General features: G+C 38.8%; 1 protein-coding gene across 1 annotated transcript in view; it reads right to left on the bottom strand.

The window, feature by feature from the left end:
• Positions 1 to 22,447, bottom strand: part of CEP112 (centrosomal protein 112) — a 409,030-nt gene that overhangs the window by 209,044 nt on the left and 177,539 nt on the right. Inside the window, exon 18 of the mRNA XM_044921845.1 lies at positions 14,912 to 15,019. Coding sequence (XP_044777780.1) covers positions 14,912 to 15,019 — 108 coding nt within the window. The remainder of the gene's footprint in view (positions 1 to 14,911; positions 15,020 to 22,447) is intronic.

The following is a 22,447-nucleotide window of genomic DNA, read 5'->3' as shown; positions in this document are numbered from 1 at the left end:
AACACCCTGACAGTCAGTCACTCAGCTGCTGCTGAAATGCTCTTAGCAATAAGCTAACAACTGGCTTCCAAGGCTACCTATGCCTCATGGTGAACACATGTGACACTGGAACTTCTGAGTAAGGACAGATGAAAAATTGTGAGAAGAACAAAACAAATGTTAAAAACAACAAAACATTCACTGGCAGCAACCCAACAAGGAAAGAGGGCTATCACATTGGCCATCCATGTCAAATGGTGGTGGTCAAGGAAAGAAAGAGAGGTTCTGACCTGGTGAGACATACCACTTTGTCCCTTCCCCCAGAGGCAGAAGTGCTGAGCTGAAGTAGTACCGAGGAAGATCTTCTAAGGGGAGGGCGAGGAGGGTAATTGCGTGGAGGAGAAATGGCTGCTGGGAAGAGATGAATAAAACTGAGAAAGGGAAAAATTATGGCTGGTTCTGACGAAGCATAGGCTTCAAAGCTCCCATTCAAAAAGAAAAAAACCCTCCAAAACAGAGGGCAAATCCTGAGGGAGGACCTGAGTAAAATGTTAAAAGACATAGCAGATACCAGTTTCTCTAACAAAGAGTTGCTCACAGCCCCAGCTAAGTTCTCCTCCTAGTTCTTATCCTAATCTCAAGCTGTAGAAGGTAAATGTGACAGAAACCTATGCCCTCGAACCAAAACTCAGAGGAAGACAGACAGGCTAAAAATAGGGCAAGAAAAGGAGTCAGAGAGAATTCACGCATATTATACCAAAATGAATAGTCGATCTGGATAGTGCTGCTCACTTAACATCCAAGTGAGATGAAACGAAAATGCGTCTGGACAGCTATAAAAATACTACATCAAGTGGAAAAAAAAAAAACTTATTAAAAAAAAAAAAGAGGTAGGATGGGGGGAAAAACACGGGAGAAAGGTAGGAAGGCCCACCATTCTTGAGGGAAGAAAATACACCTTCATAATCAGGAACAAGGAGAGTTGACAGGGAGACCTAGGAAGACCATGAGGGTGATGGGAGAAGAACCCAAAGATGAGAAGATAAAACAACAGAATTAACCAAGGGCTAAAATAACCCGATCACAGAATTAATTCTAAATTAGAAGCAGCAATCAACTGAATAAACATGGCTGAAAATCAAATCACTGGCCTTGACAAGGGACTTGAGATAATGAAAGAGACAGAGAGGATAATGTAGAGAGAAAACAGCAAAAGAAAACCCGTGTACATGCAGATATATCAGAAATTTTTCCTGTAATGAATGAAGAGCTAAGTGTGTGTATCAAAAAAGCACACTGTATACCAACAAAAGCTGTTCTTCATTGAGGAAAATAACAGCTCAGGAATACCATAATAAAACTTTAAACTATTGAACCCAAATCATTCTTGAAAAAAAAAATATTTGAGGATAAAATTCAGGCAACCAAGAGAAGACTAGAGAAGCTGTGTTATGGGCAATGCTTAGTGCCAAAATACACTGGAACACTATGTACAAGGCTTTAGGGAAGAGACTGTCACTAGAGTGTGTTATGCCCAGCCCAAAATAAGGAAACATACAGGATTCTCAAGCATGCAAAAATGCAATGAATACAACAACAATGATATGCCCTTCTTGGAAAAAATGATTTAATGATGAAATCTCAGCATTCAACAGATGAAACAAAATAAAGGAATCCACTATGGGGAAGTTGTGCTAAAAGTCTTGGTGGTGAGCATATAAATAATTTAAATAAAAAACTAACTCTATGTAATTATGATAATCATGGTTACAGAAGAGAATACAAATGTTATAACCCTCCACAATATCTAAATAACACTATAATTGACAAAAATAGAGTAGAAGGAGTGGGTGGAAGAAGGTTTAAGCATGTTTATCTTTTTTCTTGTAGTGAATAAACTAATGCTCTCAAAATTGAGCCATAAAATTAAAAATGACTCTAACCTCAATGTATTTTTTTTTTTTTTTAGAGAGTGAGCGTGCACATGAGTGGAGGCGGAGGTCATCGGGGGAGGGAGAGAGAGAATTCTAAGCAGGCTCCACTCTCAGCGTGAGCCTAACGTGGGGCTCGATCTCACCACCCTGAGATCACAACCTGAGCTGAAATCAAGAGTTGATCACTTAACTGACTGAGCCACCCAGGTACCCCAAACCTCAATGTATTTTTAATCTTTATTTCTTAATCTTCTAAGAAATCTCCTCTCATATGGCAAAGAAACATTTTTTCTAAACTTCAGAAATTCCTTGTTTTCCTTTCTTCTGCAACTAACTTCACATAAAATTATTTTAATAAAAGTAGAAAATATAGCATAGTCTCATTTCTTAAAAAATGTTTTTGTCTATATATCTACGTACCCTTCTATTTATCTATGTCTCAGAAATTTCAGGAATTATACTCGTATCAGATTCACAGTAGTCACCTCCAGAATATAAGACTTTGGTGGAATTTCTGCTTTCTCCATTGTGTGCAGTACCATGTTGGATGGCATTTACTTGATATTTTAAGAGCCCTTATCAAGGGACATGGTCTCCCTTCAAACACACGGGCTCTGGGTCTGTGAATTGTGAACTGAGATCTGGAAACTTAATGAAGGACCATGATTTTCCACGCAAGTGGAGAATTACCTAAAGTTTACTTGCCAGCTCTTGACTTTTTCTTGATGTTATACAAGTAGTATTCTCATTGGTCTCTGCCTCTCTTATCCCTTAACAACATGCTCTATTCACTATCGCCACAGATCCCTGCCAGGCAAGACACTTTGATTGCCTCTCAAGTCTTGGGACCCATTACTTGGGGGTAATCACTTCGACCTTCCATATGACATTCGAGTACCTTACCTGGTGTCTGCCATTTTGGAACCCTACCATCCTACTGGAAGTGGGCAGCCCAGTTCCACAGCAGCATCACCTACTGTCGGTGCCAGCATGTGGAGGAAGCCACGACGTAGCTGCTCAACAGTATCAGGCCCCCACCATCAGTGCTTTCCTCAACACCTCAGTGAAGGCAGTATCTTCCAGCCCCTCCCACGGGGTAGGTTATCTAGTCTAAAGTAACAAAATCATGCTAATATTCTCATTTTCCTGAACTTTTGATCTCTTCCTCAATACTATGCGATGGCAGTTCCGGCATCTCCTCCCTGGGTCAATTTGAGTGGAGTAGTACAGAAGACCACCGCCTAGTAAAAGCATCAACTATTGTAAATGTGCTATCTTTTTTAAAAAGAGAGATGAAGATCAGTTCAAATACCGTGAGCAATTATATATATCAGGCTAACAGTTCAAGGGGTACTTTCCTTTAAAGGGTGAGCCATTTAAAAACAAAAAACAAGGGTTTTTCAGGGAGTAAGAGCAGACCTATCATGATGAGCACTGAGTAATGTATACAACGGTTGGATCACTATATTGTACACTTGAAACTAATATTACGCTGTATGTCAACTAATGGGAATCCAAATAAAAACTAAAAAAAAATCAAAAAAGATAAACCTAAGGACATACACAATCTGCTCTGAGCCTTTGGGATCAGCGTAAAAATTCAGCACAAGTCAGCACAGAAAATGCCACAGTACAGTCTGACTTTATGAACATCTTAATAGAAACAGGCACCCCCCCCAATAGTAAAAAGTCATGAGTGTGTCAGGAGCACAAGAAGAATCTGTCATTTGTGGGTGGCCATGAGGCTCCAGGCCTAGATGATACCCACTACAACAAAAAACCCATCTATGAAATCTGTTTATCAACAGTTCCGTTTAGTTATGCAAGTTTTCTTTTTTTATAAGTTTAGTACTGCGGTGCTAAGTGCTATCTGAGATGGAACAAGGACCTGCCAGCATATAGAGCCAGTTCTCCTTTCCTTCTCTAGTGGGCCATCAACAGCCAGGGACACGGGGCTGCTGAAGCACAAGGGTTGAAGGCCGGAAGCACACCGGTGGTCATGGAGGAACGCTGGGAAATGCCGCGTGTGTGGGAAGCTAGTACTCTTCTCAGCAGTTTCCTTCAACACTTCAAAATACTCACCCGGCACCCACAGGGCATGAGTGGCAATAATGACCCTGAGCCTTATTACTTTTTGAAAAACTAGCTACTATTTTCTCGGCCAGATCTCAGTGAAAACCCAGGAAGGATTCATTCAGATAGTCAAATCTTTCAAGACTTTTCTTCGTTGTTTAATGACGGTCAGTTCAAGCCACTCAACCTTGAGAAAATTCATTAACTAAGAATTCACCCTCTTAGACAGAGTTCAACATTTTGGGGGAAAACATGTCTTCACTGTACTTTTTGTTTGAATTTATTTTACTTTCTAGCTGTTCTTCTAAAACACATTCAGTTTTCTTTACCTGGCACATCACTGCTGCTGAACGAATAGGAAATATAAAAATCATCAGAGTTTCCTGGCTAGTATGGAATTTAGAAGGACAAACAGATCAACCAGGCTCTAAACTCCAAAATATGGTTTTACTTTCCTCACATCACCTACTCCAATGCTCCACAATCATTTATCATTTTGAATGGAACAAGGAGCATTCGGGAACAGTTGAACAACAGAAGTAGTCAGAGGGTAACTAGTTCATCTTCCTTATCTTCAGCTGACGTGTCTACCTGCCTAGTCTCTGCCTTTCCTGTGACTTAAGTGGGTGGCCATCCTCGTTGCCACATCAGGAGAGCCCTGCATCTGCACCAACGCCATCCCCTCTTGCCAAATTAAGCACTTGCTCTCACAATCATCCCACCACTGCCTCCATCATCGCCATTTTCTTCTCCAATGGATCATGCTCATCAACAAACAAAAGTTTGTGCTTATCTCATTTTCTAAAAAGCTTTCCGTTGACCCTACATATCCCTCAAGCTCCCACCTCATTTCTCTGCTCCCCTTTCTTTCAAAATTCCTCAAAAGGGATGCTCACATCCCATTCTCAGTCCCCCCAGGCTTTTGTTCCCACATTCCACTGAAACTGGCCTTGACGAGGTGGCAAGAGGTCTTCTTGCCAAATCCAATGATCAGTTCTCAGTCCCTATCTAACTTCCCCTCTTGGCAGCCCCAGAAACAACCGGCTGCTCACTTCTTCCTTCCAGAAACACTGACTGCACATGGCTTATGGGAAACAAGACCTTCTTAGTTTCTCTGCTACCTCACCGGCTTCTCTCCCCAGTCTCTGTTTTTCCTCCATCTCCTCCCCATCTCTGAGCACTGCAATGCCCCTGGGCTCAGTCCTGGGACTTCCGATCTCTTCTCTCTCTACTCTCGGGTCCATGTCTGTCACCATCATTCACTTGGTTGTTCAGCCGGAAAACTGACGAGTCCCGTTTTGAGTTCCCTCTTCCCCTCATACTCCATTTCATATCCACTAACAAGTCCTTCCTGCCAAATACATTCTGATCTGACCACTTGCCATCACCCCCACCACACCCGTCCCCGGGTCCAAGCCATGGTCATCTCTCACCAGAACCCTGCAATCTCTCCTAACTGGCTCCACACCCCCACTGCATCCCTGACAATTAATGCTCCACACAGCAGCTAGAGAAATCTTTTTAAAACTCAGACCAGATTTTGCTCAAATGCTCCAATGGCTTCCTGTCACACTCAGAATAAAACCTAAACTTCCCACCACAGTCCACAGAACTTGATATAAGCTGCCCACAGCTTAACCTTGGCTCCTAACACTCTCTCCCTGGCTCACTCCATTCCAGTCACATACCAACCCATTCCCTTCATTTTGTATGGTTTCCTCCTTCCCTTCATGCAGGTTTTAATTTGAGTATCACTTCTTTAGAGCCTTTCACAGGCCGCATATAAAGTAACACCTTATATGAAACAAACCCCCTACATAAAATAGCCCTTCACTCTAAACACCTTATCCTGCTTTATTTCATAGCAATTTGGGGAGAGAGAGAGAAAGAAGTGTTGCTGTTGTGTCGTCGACCATAAGAGCAGAGACTCTATTTTGTTCGCTGCTATATCCTAAGCACCTGGAACAATAGTTAGTACAAAGTAGGTGCTCAATAAACGTATGTTAACTAATGAATGAGGAAAGACATTGCTTCTATTGCAGACTTCTAAGGTATCTAGAGAATGGGAGTCATCAACCATATCACTATCTAGGGAACATTTTTATTTTTTACTTTTTTTTTTTTTTTTTTTAGAGAGAGAGAGTGAGTATATGAGCAGGGGGTGGGGCATGGGGGAATGGCCCGAAGCGGAGTGGGAGAGAGAGAGAATCTTAAGCAGGCTCCACACTCATCACAGAGCCCAACGTGGGGCTTGATCTCACAACCCTGAGATCATGACCTGCGCTGAAATCCAGAGACAGACGCTTAACCAACTGAGCCACCTGGGCACCCATAGGAAACATTTTTAAAATGAAGTATCCCTAAAATACAACATTTATAATTCATATTAAAGTTATTGAAAAGAATTGTGTTCATCTTTGCCCTCTTAATTCCCACTCCAGATAAAAGTGCCATTTGTTTTAACCTAGATGAGAAAAGTTACAAACAAACAGGAAGAGGAGGCCGAGGCCTGCTTTAAGTATACCTTTCACTAAGCATCAACACCCATTCTATGGACCCAGGCTCCTAACGCTTGACCTGGACCCATGGGCCCAGGCTCTACAGCTTCATAGCCTGGGTCTCTGACTCTGGAGCCTAACATCCAGGAATCCGGGCGCTCCGCCTATTGCCGGTAGGATCAATCTGTGCCTTGCAGCATCACTGGATCAGGATTGCATTTATCTAGACCATCACTGAAAGAGCAGAGGGGCTGTTATGTAGTTAAGCCTCAAAAATTGTGTTCTACAATCTGGAAAAGGAAAGCCAAACCAAAAGACTTTTAAAAAGAGTATTATAAAGTGAGCAAAAGAAAACAGAGAATGACAGAGCATACTTGATGTACAATGAAGTACATACATGTTCAGAAAACAATAAATCCTACAAAAATCCATTTTGGAGAGTTCTTAGGGAAACCCACAACTTCATGGTCATTAACCTCATCGGGGACCTTGCTACCAAAAAAGAAGTTTCACCAAGTTTTTCTTGTCAGATCAGTCATGTGATCACCACAATAATATCAAATAATCCCCACTTCCATCAGCTCTGCTGTCCATGTAACTCCTCCAGTGTCAGCAAATGATCTCTCCTCCTCTCTCATGGAGGAAAACCTCCAGTAACAAGAGCGTCCTCATTTTCCTGCTGCAGAGCTACAAACTTCCATGTATCCGTCCTCCTCTCCGCTTCTCACTAGTTGCAGCAGAGGCCTGCCCCTCCCCTCTGAAGCCAACACCTCTCCCTGGGCTGGGGTCCCTGTACCGCTCCATCTCCCTGGGCACCTCGACTAGTCATGTCTTCCCTCTCTCCCCTCTATGTCTTGCTTTGTACCGTATCCTTTCCCCAGGAGGCTAAATAGTCTAACATAACAGAAGCCCATGTTTTTAGACTATATTACCTAAAACATGGAGATAACTAAAATATTGAGAGGGGAAAAATTGGGATTTGCATACTGTCTGCTAATTAAATATCTCAACTGATCTTAAAACTTCCCAACTACTTATCTTGTATAATTTTGTCTCATCTTTACACTGTCTTTGCTATCAAAATATTTTGAAGTTTCAAGTAAGAGTAACGTGTAAGCAGTTGGTCCTTCAGTGTTTTTTATGATCATTCACAGTAAGTATTTATTCTTTCCCGAGAATTCGACTACTTGTTTATCTGTTGAACTACATTTCCCTTTAAAGGCTTTGTAGTGAAAAGAGAAGATATAAAATAGAAGACTAAAGAATGATATGATGGATTGCCAAAAAAATCTCCATAGTTCAGGAAATCCTAGCATGCCTGGTTTGTTGTTTGTTTCCAGCTTGAATGAGGTTTGTGCAGACAATTAGAATTGTCTTTTTGTTCCAATGGGTTATACAGGAAAGAAACAGGAAATCTTGATGAAAGCTTGGGCTTTACAGGATATTTGTGTGAGTGTTTAGCCCATGTGTTTGATGTTTTTCTCTCCACATCTGCCCACTTTATGCCTGCATTCTGGCTAAAATATTTTAAAATACCACTTTGCTTTTTTCACTTCGTTTCAGTTCTTGGCATGATGCTTTCTATATGGGAGGGGGCTCAAAAATGAAAACTGAATAAGGAAACTGAGAACCCAAAAGCACAAGTCATTCATTTCCTCTGGATGGCAATTCCCTCATTATAAAAATGGGAGGATTAGGCCAGATAAGTGCTTCTAAACTTTCCACCAATGTACCCCTAGCAGCAGTGAAAATGAATAGCACCCCTCTGGGGAATCTGAGGGCATAGCCTGAAGCAGCCTCTGCAAGCTGGAGGTTTCTTTGAAATGTCCTATTTCATCTTAAAAATTCATGAGAACTTTGCATTTTTCAAAACAGGAAAGTCTCTGTTTGTTTTAATATGATTGTTACCTCAGTAGTAAAACTGCTTCGCTTTCCCACAAAATAATCAAGTGACTCCAACCTTCCAGGAAGCATGTGTGCAGCCCCACACACACCCTGGCGCTGGCTCACCACCCCAGAGATCACCTACACCAGTCTGAGTGTAGACAAGGGCCTGGGTGACAAGCGTCTACGTCCCCTTCCCGTGTGAGATGCTAGAACCATATTTCACATTTTATAGAAAAGCCTGACAGAATAAGAGAAAAGTTGTCACACTTGTACAAAATGGCAGCTGAGAAAGCAGGCAGCAGCCCTGGAGACGGACATGCAGCTAGACAGGTACCTAAGTAAATGAATCAGTGGTGGATCCAGAGATGGCTCCATCTGTCACGAGACACACCCACGGGCTGAGGGTCTAATCAGGCAAAAGAACAGAAAATCACAGAACACTGGATTCGAAAGGGACCTTAGCAGTAGGACAGCCCCCCCCCCAAATGCACAGCATCCCCCTACAACACTCCCGACGCCTACTTCGAACTTACTTTCTCGCAAGATAAGCCACTGTACATTTGAATAATTCTTTAGGAAAGAACGACTTTGAAATGACTCAAAATATGCCTCCCCATATTATCTACACCTGGGTTCAATTTCTGCCTCCTGGAAGTGGAAGGGGAGTCCGTTTAGAGTGGAGGTTAGGAGCATGGCTCCGTTTCAGGTTCTGATTCTGTGTGTGGGACCTTGGACAGGTCACCTAGGAGGATGAGCTTCAGTTTCTATAACTAGAAGATGGGAATGATATGTAATGGTCTCTGCCTCACAAGACCACTGTGAGGTGGGACATGGCTGAACGCATATAGAGCATGCAGAAGTGGTACGTGGCCCGAGCCAGTCCTACTAACTGCAGGCTATTGGGATATTCTCACACAGGCCAATCCTACTATTTCCTAGATGACAGACCTTGAATTTAAGAATAAATAGATAGGCTATTCTCCTTAGTCTTGTTTTCTCTTGGCAAAATTCCTTTAAATATTCTCTCTGACATAGTTCCAAGTCTTTCTATATTCTGGAGACTCTCCTTTGAACATGTTTTTGTCACTGTCCTACTTAAAATGTGGCGACCAGAACTGACTTATTCTTTATATGATGTGACATGTAAACAACGGACTGGGCCCATTATGCCATCATCCCAGGCATGTTTTTCTGTCTGCCTTGCTGTCCCCACCCTTTATACCCCTCACCCACCCCCACCCCTGCCTTGTATTTTTTGCCAATAATTTTTTAAATCTAAGCATAGGATTTTATATTCAATCCCAGTGAATTTAATCATCTTAATTTCAGCTGTTTAAAGCTTCAGAGTTCTGATTTTCATATCCTACTCGTTAACCGCTCCTCTGAGCTCTAGGGAAGCAGGGAACTTTACCTCTGTCTCATCATCCAGTGACGGACACACTTAGAAATCTCATTCAGGTTGACACTGGTCATTCAGAGATGGCCCTGTGAACCATCACTTAGCCACATAAATGTACCAATATCGGAGCCATATTTTCCCATATTGCCTACATGAAGGACCTTACCATATGGCTCAGTGAAGTCCAGCTATACTTGCCTTATCTACCAGCCTGGCCCCCCGTTCAGAGAAGGAAATGAGCTTAGTTTAATCGGCTTCATTTTTAGTGAACTTGTGCTAGCTTGTAGGGACCACAGCTACATGCCTATCATTTCTCGTGATAAACTTTCACAGTAAAAATCTTTACAATTTGGAGTGGTCTGGGGGAATACTGTTCCAGTTAATAAAATTTTATGTTGGAAAGGGTTTTAAAAAGTTGGTATATTATCACATCAATAAATATTCTCTTAAAATCTACTAGCTCATATTCCTTCTGCCTTTTTCTTTCCCTAGTGGGTTACTGCCTGGGATCTTCAATCTCAACACCGAGTCTAATGAACAGGCCTGTAGTTATAGGAAGAATAAAATGGGTGAAATCACCAAGCTCTGAGAGATCCTCATGTGAGTTTTTTTTTAATTCCTGTCACACGTTTGCATGACACTTGTATCATTTATCCCTTTTTCATGAAAATGAAGTACAGAAAAATTAATGCAACAGCATGTAGTTTCTTCTTTTTTAAGATTGTATTTATTTATTTAATTTATTTATTCATGAGAGACAGAGAGAGAGGCAGAGGTGGAGGGAGAAACAGGCTCCCTGCTCCCAGACCCCCAGGATCATGACCTGACTGAGCCACTCAGGCACCTTTTTCTCTCTTCCTCTCCTTCTTTCTTTCTTTCTTTCTTTCGTGAGAGAGAGAACACAAGCAGGGGCAGAGGGAGAGGGAGGGAGAGAATCGTAAGCAGGCTCCATGCCATGGAGCTAGACATGGGGCTCAATCCCACAACCCTGAGATCATGACTTGAGCCGAAATCAAGAGTCAGGTGCTCAACTGACTGAGCCACCCAGGCACCCCAACAGCATGTAGTTTCTATTAATAGTATCAATTCTTTAAAAAATTAATTTCCCCTATTAAGTATTTTTAAGCAAGACTATACAAAGACAAAACTCTGGTAGATTTTTAAAACTATCATTCTGAGAGAAGCCTTTGAAACTTACATTCTTTCAAACGAGCTTATGTAAGTTTTTTCCCCCAAGTTTTTATTTAAATTCATATTAGTTAACATATATGGTAAAATTGGTTTCAGGTGTAGAATTTAGTGATTCATCACTATGTAAGTGTATTTTTAAATTAAAAACATGCCTGTCGCATTAAAAAAGACAGTCATAATGTAGAAAGTAGGGAGTATAGAGAAAGAATCAACCATGATTCCATCACCTAAAAAATAATTAACATTATTGTTTGAATATTTCTGTCTGAGATCACGGGTGTAAATACTTTTTATGACTCTTGGCAGATACTGCCAAAATCCTCTCCAAAAAGGCTGCATTAATTTAAATTCCATCAGCAATATATGAAGTAAAAATTTCACTAAGCTTTTACCAACTTTAGATGGTACATCATTGTTAATTCTAATTTGCATTTTCATTAATACTAAGGCTGAAGATGTTTCTACATGGTCATTTATTCAATGCGTTTCTTATCTGTTTCTGTCCTTTGCCAGGTCATTCGTTGGGATACTAATGATTTTCTTATGATTTGTGGTAATTACTTAATTTATATGCTAATTATCTTTATTTGTTATAAATTTATTAATTTCATAAGACAGTCACTCTTTGCCTATCACATTCATTGAAAATATTATTTTTTTAACTTACATAATTTTTATTTAGTCAAATGTTATTTTCCATGGTGGTTTTTCTTATGTGTCCAACTTTAAAAAGCCAGAGTTGTGCCGAAACAATCACAAAATAAATGCAAATCAGGCACTGAAGTCACTTGGCTATATCTGGTTAAGACCTGTCATCTACAAGATTATCATCAAAATGAAAATATAATTTTTAAAATAATATTTATTTATTTATTTATTTATTTTAGAGAGAGAGAGACAGCAAATGGAGGGTAAGAGGCAGAAGAAGCATGGGGGCAGAAAGAGAGGTCTCCCTCTCCACTGAGTGCAGAGCCCAACTCAGGGCTTGATCTCACAACCCTGAGATCATCACCAGAGCTGAAACCAAGAGTCCAACGCTCAATGGACTGTGCCACCCAGATACCCCTGAAAATATAATTTTTTAAACTCTCAAAGAGAATGCTTCTCCCCCTTATACTCACCCTGAAACACAATAGTTTCTGAGTCATATCTGTGTCATAGAAACAGTTTTTAACTTGTTGGCTTCCCTCTCTCCCCGGTTCCTCCACCAACTTACTTAGAGGAACTGACATTTTTCTTGTTTTTATCTTTGCTCTTAATCCCAAAATCGTCTCAGTTATACCTCATAACTAGAGCATGGTAGTATGCAACACTTCTAGCCCTTCCTTAATATTCTTATTTATATTTGGCTATCTTAGTTTCCTTCTTATCCCCACTTCCCACTCCAACGAATTCAACAATGTAATGAATTCTATAATGTATTTCTACCATCAACTCAATCACAGAAACATAATGTAATAGAGGTTGGAAGAAAGAGAAGAGAAAGTTTCTGCTCCCTTGTAGACTGCACTCCATTCTGGATAAAAACAGCTCTATACGATATTTTACAATATAAGAACTGATTTAAGAGTACAGAATCACGAGATGACTAATGGCCTAATTGCAAAGAAGGAAGAAAGGGGTGTGGGCCAAAAAGGTCACGTGACATTTTAGGGCCATGCTGGAGCAGGAAGCAAGTCTTGAAGCATGGGTGTCATTTGCTCCAGACAGAATGGAGCAAGACAAAGCAGAGAATACAAATAACAAAGAAGGACCAATTTGCAAACTTTACACCATCACTATGAAAGTAACTCAGGTATTTTTACCAACATTTTAAGATAAAAGAGCAACAAGAAACAGCCATAAGGTCACATTTCAGATCAGATTTCCCTTTCATGGAACTCAACTGAGCCCCTAACTGCCATCACTTAGGAGAGGGATTAAAATTCAGTTAATCACAAGGGATTAATTAGTTTTTGAGGTAGTAGCCACTTATAACGAACAGAAAATATAATAATGAAAAAGTTATTCAGAATAAAAAAATTATTTCAGAATAAAAAGGTTCAAATATTGTCTTTAGAAAAAAATTTTCTTAACTTAGTGATTCAGCTATTTAACATTTTTCCAGATGTAAAGGAAACAAGGCAAGCAAATTAAACAAGTATAAATTAATAACCACCTTGAATATTCCAAGAATTAGCAGGAATACATTTTTAGAAAAGATGAAAATAAGAACTTTTTTTATAAAATAAATAAGACACAGAGCACTGAGAACAAAATCCAAACCTCTTACACTGCCCCAGACATCCTGGTCTTAGGCCAAGCACAGTTCTCGCCCCATCTCCTACAGCTGGAACCTTCCCCTCTACACTCCTGCTGAACCGGCCTTTTCTGTCATTTCTGTTCCTTGAACACTCCCAACTTTGCTCTCATCTCAGATACTTGGACTGACTGACTGTTCCCCCCACGTGGAATAGTATTCCTCCAGAGACTTCAAGGCTGGCTCATCCCGAGGTTTTCAAGATTCTCAGCACAAAGTTCCCCTGCTCAGAGGGCTTCCCTGACCACCTGTCAATGCTGGTAATCCCCTTCCCACCCCCACTCAACAAGGCTTCTGTACACACCTTCTTTCTCCTTCATAAATCACTCTTTGAAATTATTTCGTGTTTGTTTGTTTGTTTTATTAATGGGCTGGCTGGCCACCAAAAGGCAGTATATGCTCTGTTAGCCATTTGTATGTCTTCTCTGGAGAAAAGTCTGTTCATGTCTTCTGCTCATTTCTTGACTGGATTTTTTAGGTGTTGAGTTTGTTAAGTTCTTTATAGATTTTGGATACTAGCCCTATGACCCAGCAATTGCACTACTAGATAGTTATCCAAAGGATACAAAAATAGTGATTCAAAGGGCACATGCACCTCAATGTTTATAACGCAATGTCCACAATAGCCAAAATATGGAAAGAGCCCAGATGTCCATTGACAGATGAATGGATAAAGAAGATGTGGTATATATATATACAATGGAATACTACTCAGCCATCAAAACAAATAAAATCTTGCCATTTGCAATGACATGGATGGAACTAGAGGGTATTATGCTGAGCGAAATAAGTCAATCAAAGAAAGACAATTATCATATGATTTCACTCATATGTGGAATTTAAGAAACAAAACAGGTGAACATTGGGTAAGGGAAGGAAAAATAAAATAACATAAAAACAGAGAGCGAGGCAAACCATAAGACCACTCTTAACTATAGGAAACAAACTGAGGGTTGCTGGAGGGGAGGTGGGAGGGGGGTGGGGGATGGGCATTAAGGAGGGCACGTGATGTAATGAGCACTGGGTGTTATATGCAACTGATGAATCACTAAATTCTACCCCTGAAACTAATAATAAACTATATGTTAACTAAATTTAAATTAAAAAAATTTTTAAATGATTATAAAAAAAATGTAGTATTTGCTCTGTGAGAAAAGACGTTGTCAGTCTGACTTACTGCTCTGCCCAGGGTTGGGACATGGTAGGTACCCAAAACTACTTCTTAAATAAATAAGCAAGTCAGACTTCTGCTCTGACAGGAACAGAAGGACTCAAGAATCACAATAAATGTTTCAATTAAATATGCAGATTAACAAACCGCTGGAAGAGACTTCAGCGAAGAGCTAAAATCCTATTTCTGGATATTTCTGAAACAGATTTTGTTTTAAAGGATTCACATATATTGGTAATAACATTCTTAGTAATATTTCCATTGTGCGTGGATTTGATGATACAATGATGTATTTTTAAGATTTTATTTTTAAGTAATCTCTATACCCAGTGTGGGCCTCAAACTTACAACCCCAAGGATCAAGAGTCACATGCTCCACCAACTGAGCCAGCCAGGTGCCCCTGATATAATGAGATTTTTAAAAGAGAGATTATAAATGCATTTAAAAATTCAACTGCATCATCAAAATGGAAGACCAACCTGCTGTTCATATTGTTGTTTGACATCCTCCAGCTGCCATAAAAACTCCTTTGATTGTTTCTCACGAAGAGACTTGGATCTAGTTAGATCTGCTTCCACTTTTTCCATCTATAAAATTTAAAAATCAAATATATTTTTTAAACAAAAAATTAATTATATTCCATGTTTTTGTAATTTGTCCATTCATTAAAATGGCAGATTTTAAACACCCCCTATCCATCAAAATGGTGAATTTAAAAATGATAAGATAACAAAAGCTATATCAATTTATTTACATATATTTAATAGTTTAAGTCAGGGAAATTAACACTGGTATATAATTGACTATATTCTAATGCTATAATAACATTGTAATGGAAATATAATTTTGAGCATTCAAATATTTATTCAACAAGAATTTTTAAGGCCTTGGCATGTGCTGAATGGGGAAAAATATTTGCAAGTCATATATCTGATAAGGGACTTGTATCAAGAATATATAAAGAATGCTTACAGCCGAGTAATAAATGGGCAGTTATACTCAATTTTAAAATGGGCAAAGGGACTGAAAAGACATTTCTCCAAAGCAGATATACAAATGGCCAAAAAGCATATGAGAAGATGCTCAACATCACTGTCATTAAGGCAATTTCAAATTGGAACAATAATGACATACCACTTCACATCCACTAGGATGGCTTTAATCAAGACTGACAATAGCAAGTGTTGGTGAAGATGTGGAGAAATCAGACCCCTCATACCCTGTTGGTGGGAATATAAAATGGAAGACGGTTTGGCAGTTCCTCAAATGGATAAACATGGTTACCATATGAGCCAGGAATTCCACTTCTGGGTGAGAAATTAAAACATCCCCACAAAAACTGTGTACAAATGTTCATAGCAGCATTATTCATAATAGCCAAAAAGAGGAAATAACCCAGATGTTCATCAATGGATGACAGATAAACAAAATGAGGTCTATCTGTATATAGGAGTATCATTCAACCACAACAAGGAATGAAATACTAATACACGTTATAACATGTATGAGCCTTGAAAACGCTATGCTAAGTGAAAGGAAGTGGTCGCAAAAGACTATGTGTTATATGATTCTATTTATATTAAATATCCAGAAGGCAAATCCATAGAAACAGAAAGTGGACTAGTGGTTGCCTAGGGTGAGAGGGAGTTAGGGCGTGGGCAATGACTGTTAAAGGGTATCAGATTTCTTTTGGGGGCAATGGAAATTTAAAATTGATTGTGCTGGGGTACCTGGGTGATGCAGTCACTTAAGTGACTGACTCTTGGTTTTAGCTTGGATTGTGATCTTGGGGTCATGAGATGGCACCCCGAGACAAGCTCCACGCTCTGTGAGGAGTCTGCTTGGGATTCTCTCTCCCTCTCCCTGTACCCCTCCCTCTCCCTCTGCCCCTCCTGCTCACGTTCTCTCTCTCTTTAAAATAAATAAATAAATCTTTTAAAAAATTGATTGTGTTGATGGTTACACAATTGTGAATATATTAGAAATGATTAAATTGTACACTTACAATAAATTAATTGCTGGTATGTGAATTATATCTTTTTTTTTTAAATTTTTTAAGTAGGCTCCATGCCGAGCATGGAGCCCAACACAGGGCTTGATTTCACAACCCTGAGATCAAGACCTGAGCTGAGATCAAGAGTTGGGACGCTTAACCAACTAAGCCACCTGGGCACCCTATATGTGAATTATATCTTAATAAAGCTGTTATTATAAAAAAAATTAAGGGTCAAACGCTATGCCATATTCCATGAGGCCTCACGTGATCCAATCCCAGGTACCTCTCTCAGTTCATCTCTGCTAACTCTATACCACCACCACCACCACTACAGCCCACCTGCCTCCTGGCAGGGCTGAAGACATGCCAGAGATGCTCTTGCCTTGGTGTCTGGACACTTCCCCTCAGATGGTCACATGGCTTCTTCCTCAAAGTATGAAGTTTCTGCTTAAATGTCATCTTTGTACTGAAGCCTTCCTGACCACCCTATTTAAATTACAGCCCACCCCCCAGTCCTCCCAGTCTCCTTTGCCCTGATCTACTGTTCCTTTTTATCACAGGACATATCACCTTCAAGTATACTACACAATTTACTTACTCCTTAGGGCTCATCTTAATGTCTGCCTTGCCCATGGTAATGTAACCCCATGTTCACGCATGAATCCCAACAATTTAGCCCACTGCCTGGCACCTATGGGACTCAATAGTCAAATGAAGAAAAAAAAAAAAGACAAACCAAGTGTACGAAACTAGGTTTGAGATTTGACGAATAGACAATTTTCAACATTTAATAGTGCCAGAGTCTCGATAACATATACGAGATCATGTTGAATCTGACGCTTCTATCACAAAATTAGAGATAATGTATGATTATCCTTGCTTGTTTATATGTGGCAAGAAAGAAATATTCTTACCTATAGTAATGAAAAATCACCCCCTATCAATAACATGAAAATGGCACCTTGTACTCCTAGTGCAGTTTTTCATTTGTCTTTCTTCCCCTGATTTGATTCTGTCTCAGAAGATTTTTTTTTTTCTGAGACAATTGGCAGTTAATGTGACAATCGTTCTATCACTGGCTACTCTATATTATTTATTATTCTGCTTCACTAATAGGTTGAGATATTTCTTTTTTTTAGCTTGTACATCATGCTCTCTTTCGGGTTACCTTTTGGTAACTGCTAGGATTAGACAAAACATGAATATTAGGGGAAATGAACCCTAAAAATTCTTCCTTCACAGTTTCTCATCTTAAATTTAAAATATATATATATCTTTCAAATGCATTTATTCAGACATGATTAAACTTTCAGGCCCTAGGAGCAAAGCTGTTTGGTGAAGAGCAGCTAGTTACACTGGATGAGAACGATATGCATATGGCCACGCACTGCTGCTATCCAACAGTACATTCCAGTTACTGCTTCTCACAGCCAGGTCTGGAGTTATCTAAATTATGGCATGAAATTTAGCCTAAGTATTTCTTTGTAAAATCCAAAGGGTGCAACCCTAATAGCACTAAGTCATCTGCTTCCAAATTCAATGATCAGAGTTACAATATTATTGATCCACAAGTAGTTGGTATTGTGGCCACGAAAAAATTTACTAAGGAATTACTGAGGGAAGCACACTCAAGCCCACTTTGTTTTATTTCTAACTCAAGACATGGGTTTCAAGGCCCTCTCTCCTTCAGTGCTTTTCACATCAGACCTCAAGCAGAAGATTCCTTAGCTTGTCGCCAACAGTCTGCACTCCCTGTACTCCAAGATCCTTGGCATTTCCCAAACAAGCCATGTTGTTCTTGATTCTTCAGCCTTTTGCTCTTTGCACTATCTGGAAAGCCCTTTCGTGTTTTTCCTCATCCAAACTGACAGTGTTCAAGGCTGTTAAGTCTCCTCTCCTCTGAGGTGTTCTTTAATCCCACCAACTGACCTAAGCGCCTTCCTTCTCTCTACATTCAAGGACTTAACATCTATTTTCATAGCATGCTGTGTTTTTCTCTATAATACGGAAGTGTTTCAAATGTGTGAGCTTTGTTTATTCATCTAGATCATGAGCTACCAAATAAAAGGAACGATGATTTATAATTCTTTTGTATCTTAATTATCAACTAATTGGCATTGTATGCAGAATAAATATGCATTAAATCCTTAAGGATGAATAAAATGATTGGCAAAAGCAAAAGGGGATGAAAAAAAGAGAAGGTACATCAAGGAGAGAAGACCTGGTTTATTTAGTACTTTTAAGACAGATCTTCATAGGAAGTTGATTTTAGGTTCTTATTTTATCTTGGCACAGATTGGATATTAAAAGTAAATAATAAATATTTAAATAGTTAAAATATTTAGAATTTAAAATAAAAAGTAAGGGCTCTATGTATTCAAAGTTTGTAAAAAATAGAATATCTTCAAGAAAAAAACAGAATCCTCTTCTACCACCAAAACAGGTAAGAATTTAAAACACATGAAAAGACCTCTTATACCTAAACATTAAGGCAAATTCAAGGTAAATAACTGATACAAGAAAATGAAATGCATGTCATTTTAGATGATACTGACCGAAAATGCAAGGCCCCACTCCATTTTCCTTCAACAATTTAACAAAAAAATGTAAAAAGGCTTGTAAAATACTTAGTTTGTATAAAAACACAGTGTTCTCAGTTGCCATAGATACAAAAGATTCTGCTTCCTCATACATCATTCCACATTCCACTCAACTTCAAGTGTTAGGAAAATAACAACAACACTCCTTTATTGTGTAACTCTGGCTTCAAGAAAACCTAAGAGTAAAGCTTGGTGGTCAAATTAGGAGCAAAAAGGGGTTGGGTGTATTTCTGTGAATGTTTAGTGTTTAAAGAAGGAAGGGGTGGGGGGGGGGTGTTTTCTTCCTATGGTGCCTCAGGCAGTCGGTACTTTGGCTACACGGAAGAAAACCCAAGTGACCAAGCATAGCTTAAGCAACATAGGCCCTTTATGTTTTCCTTGTGCCACAGGTTCAGAAATAGGCTGCTACCCTGGCAGTTCAAAGATGTCAGAGTTAAGGTCTCTGCGTTTCAACTTTCCCGTGATAGTTGCAAAATGGCTTCTACTGCTCTGAACATCTGCGAAGGGAAGGGCAAAGGGAGAAGGCCAAAGGTTCCGTCTTAGCTGAGCCGAAGACCCTTTTAAGGAGCTTTCCTGCAAGTTCCTGTCAACAGCAAATTAATTATGCTGTTTGCATCTCATTCACTAGAACTACATTAAAAAATAAGCTCCATCTGCAAGGTGAGAAACTGCAGTTTTAAAACTGTGTCTAATGTTGCCCTAAATAAAATCAGGGCTCTATGAGTAAGAAAGCAGGCATGGACATCTGGCAGTCACTGTCAAATAGGGTCATAAGTTATTGCTCTTTCTCTAGTACAGTCCTCTTTTGTTACTATATTCAGAGTAATTTGATGTGTACAATTCACATTATAACAAGCAGACAGTTGTATAGGAATATACAATTCAAAATATATTTGTATTAAATACATATTCAGGTAAACTATAAAAAACTGTCCTTCAAGTATGTTCAGATAGATAGATCGATCCAACGATCAGTAGAAACAGGCAGGCAGGCAGACAGATATAAATGGCAGAAAGACAGATCATTATTTCTGTGCTTGGCTAAAGATTCAGTAGAAACTAATATCCTTAACAGGGAAAACCCATGAACACATTAATTGATTACATCTACAGTTCTGTGAGAAAAAACCATAAACTGATACAAGACAGATGGTATCTCTGGTACCTGTGACAATCGATTTGTGGGAGTTCTTGATCTGCTCTGGATATGAATTTTGGGCTCCACACCTGAAATACAAAGGTCTTCTCTCACTCTGCAGTTGCCTTTCCATTTTCTACTGGTCTCTTTTAATGAGCAGAAGGTTTTTCTTAATTAATAAATTAATGTATTAAGTAATTATATTATTATAATTATATTATTATAATTAATTATTAATTAATAAAGGTTTAAAAATATTTTGGGTTTTTTATGCCTTTTTGTTTCTTATTTAGAAAATCTTTACTAGTTCCAGCTATCAAATATGTTTCTACATTTTCTTCTGAAAGTTTTATTGTTTTACCTATCACTTGTACATCTATAATCCTGGAATTAATTTTGTGAATGGGGTAAAAAATGAGGCAAGATTCTTTTTTCCCCCCATGCGGCTATCCAATTGACGTGGTGGCATTTATTGATCACTCTTTCCCTGCTGTACTGCAGCACTTCTTTCAACATGAGTCAGACTGATCATGTATGTGCGAGTCTAATTTTGGGTCTCTTTCTTCTGCAACACTGATCATCCTTGTGCCCAAACTATGCTGTATTAATTACTGAAGCTGAATATTCGTCTCAATAGCTGGTCCTATACGTTGTGCTCTTCTTCCAGATTGCCAGAGCCGTTCTTAGCCCTTGGCATTTTCATATATGTTTTAGAATCAGCTGTCAGTTTCTCTCACTTCCCTTCACCCCACCAAAAAAAAAAGCCCCAAAACCCAAAAAAAAAACCAAGACCCAAAAAAACCACTACTAACATTTTGATTTTCAGAACTGTGCTGATTTTATAGATGAATGTGGGGAGAACTGACGTGTTTATGACATTGAGTCTTTGAACCCGCCAATTTATTTAGGTCTTCTTTGGTTTCTCTCGATAATGTTTTCCAGTTTTTAAACAGAGGCCTTGCACGTTTTTTGTTGGATTTATTCTTAGGTACGTTTGTGAAGCTTTCTCGTGCTATGACATATTTTTCAAAGTTTATTTTCTATTTGTTGGCTGCTGATATATAGAAATAAAACTGCATTGTCTATCTGATGTTATACTCAAGTGACTTTACTAAATTCATTACTAGTAACATTTCAACAAGTAAACATTTAAGAAATTTGTAGTTACAACAAAGATGCCATAATTGCAGATAAATGCCGAACTCACTGGGCTAGCTTAGATGTCCCTCGCCTGTGTTCTCTGACTGATGTTTATTCCACCAGTCATACCATTTATTAAGTCACACACTTTTATGTGCTAGTCTATCACACAAGCCACAAATATGTCTTAATAATCTCTGAATTCCCAGAATCAACAACAATGGCTGGTATAGAGCAAGTATTCATAAATTTTTTATAAATGAATGAAAGAAGAAGTCAAATATGTTGAATCCTTGGCCAGTAAGTCAATAAAATAACTGAGGTATTAAAAAATAATAATGTTACTCTTTCACAATCAATAACCCTTCCAATCAGTCAAATGCAGGAGAAAAAATGACATATTTTCTGGTCCAATGTCCTCAGGAGATTTTTTTGGCTTATTTTTTGTCTGCAAAGGAGATTAGTCATAGACAAATATTACAAGGAAAAAGCTTCACTTATTCCTCTTACATTAAGCATTTAGGGATAAAAGTAAAATTTCTTTTATTTGTTTTGCTGCTGTTGTTGTTTAATTTTGTTTTTCAAAGCCAAATAGTTACACATATTCTCTGGATATGGTCATTTGGAATTGAATTACCACAATAGCCTCTATTGAGACATTTAACTATAATTCTAGAATTTTAATTCTGCTACATAATCTCATTTAAAGACAAAATTCCAAATGTTAAAAGGGTAGAGAGATTTCTCCATTATCATCAAAAAGTAACTGAGAGGATATGCTTCTATTTATATTGGATCTTCTATTATCATAAAACTGGTCTAAAAAAAACTTATTTAAAATTACAGGAGCCAGCAAGACCCTTAAAGGACAAGAGGACAAAGGTAAAAGTCACAATGAATGGTTCCTATGAGGACTCTTTCTTTGTCTGTTTGCTATCCATTTACACTTAATGACACAAATATATCCAGAGGGCATTCTTTCTTCCTTGTAATTGGAGAATTTTTTTCAGGTATTCAACAGCAATAATACGTGATAAACTAAATTTACAATCTCTAAGACTACAAGAAACTGCTAACAAGTTTCAAGTGTACGAGGAGCCAGGACAACCTCACTAGTAAACAGCAATGTTTCAGAATTTTG

Source organism: Neomonachus schauinslandi, chromosome 15 (assembly GCF_002201575.2).
Source record: "Neomonachus schauinslandi chromosome 15, ASM220157v2, whole genome shotgun sequence".
NCBI lineage: Eukaryota > Metazoa > Chordata > Mammalia > Carnivora > Phocidae > Neomonachus > Neomonachus schauinslandi.
The sequence above is the reverse complement of the archived record's forward strand: the minus strand, read 5'-3'. Positions and strand labels throughout refer to the sequence as shown.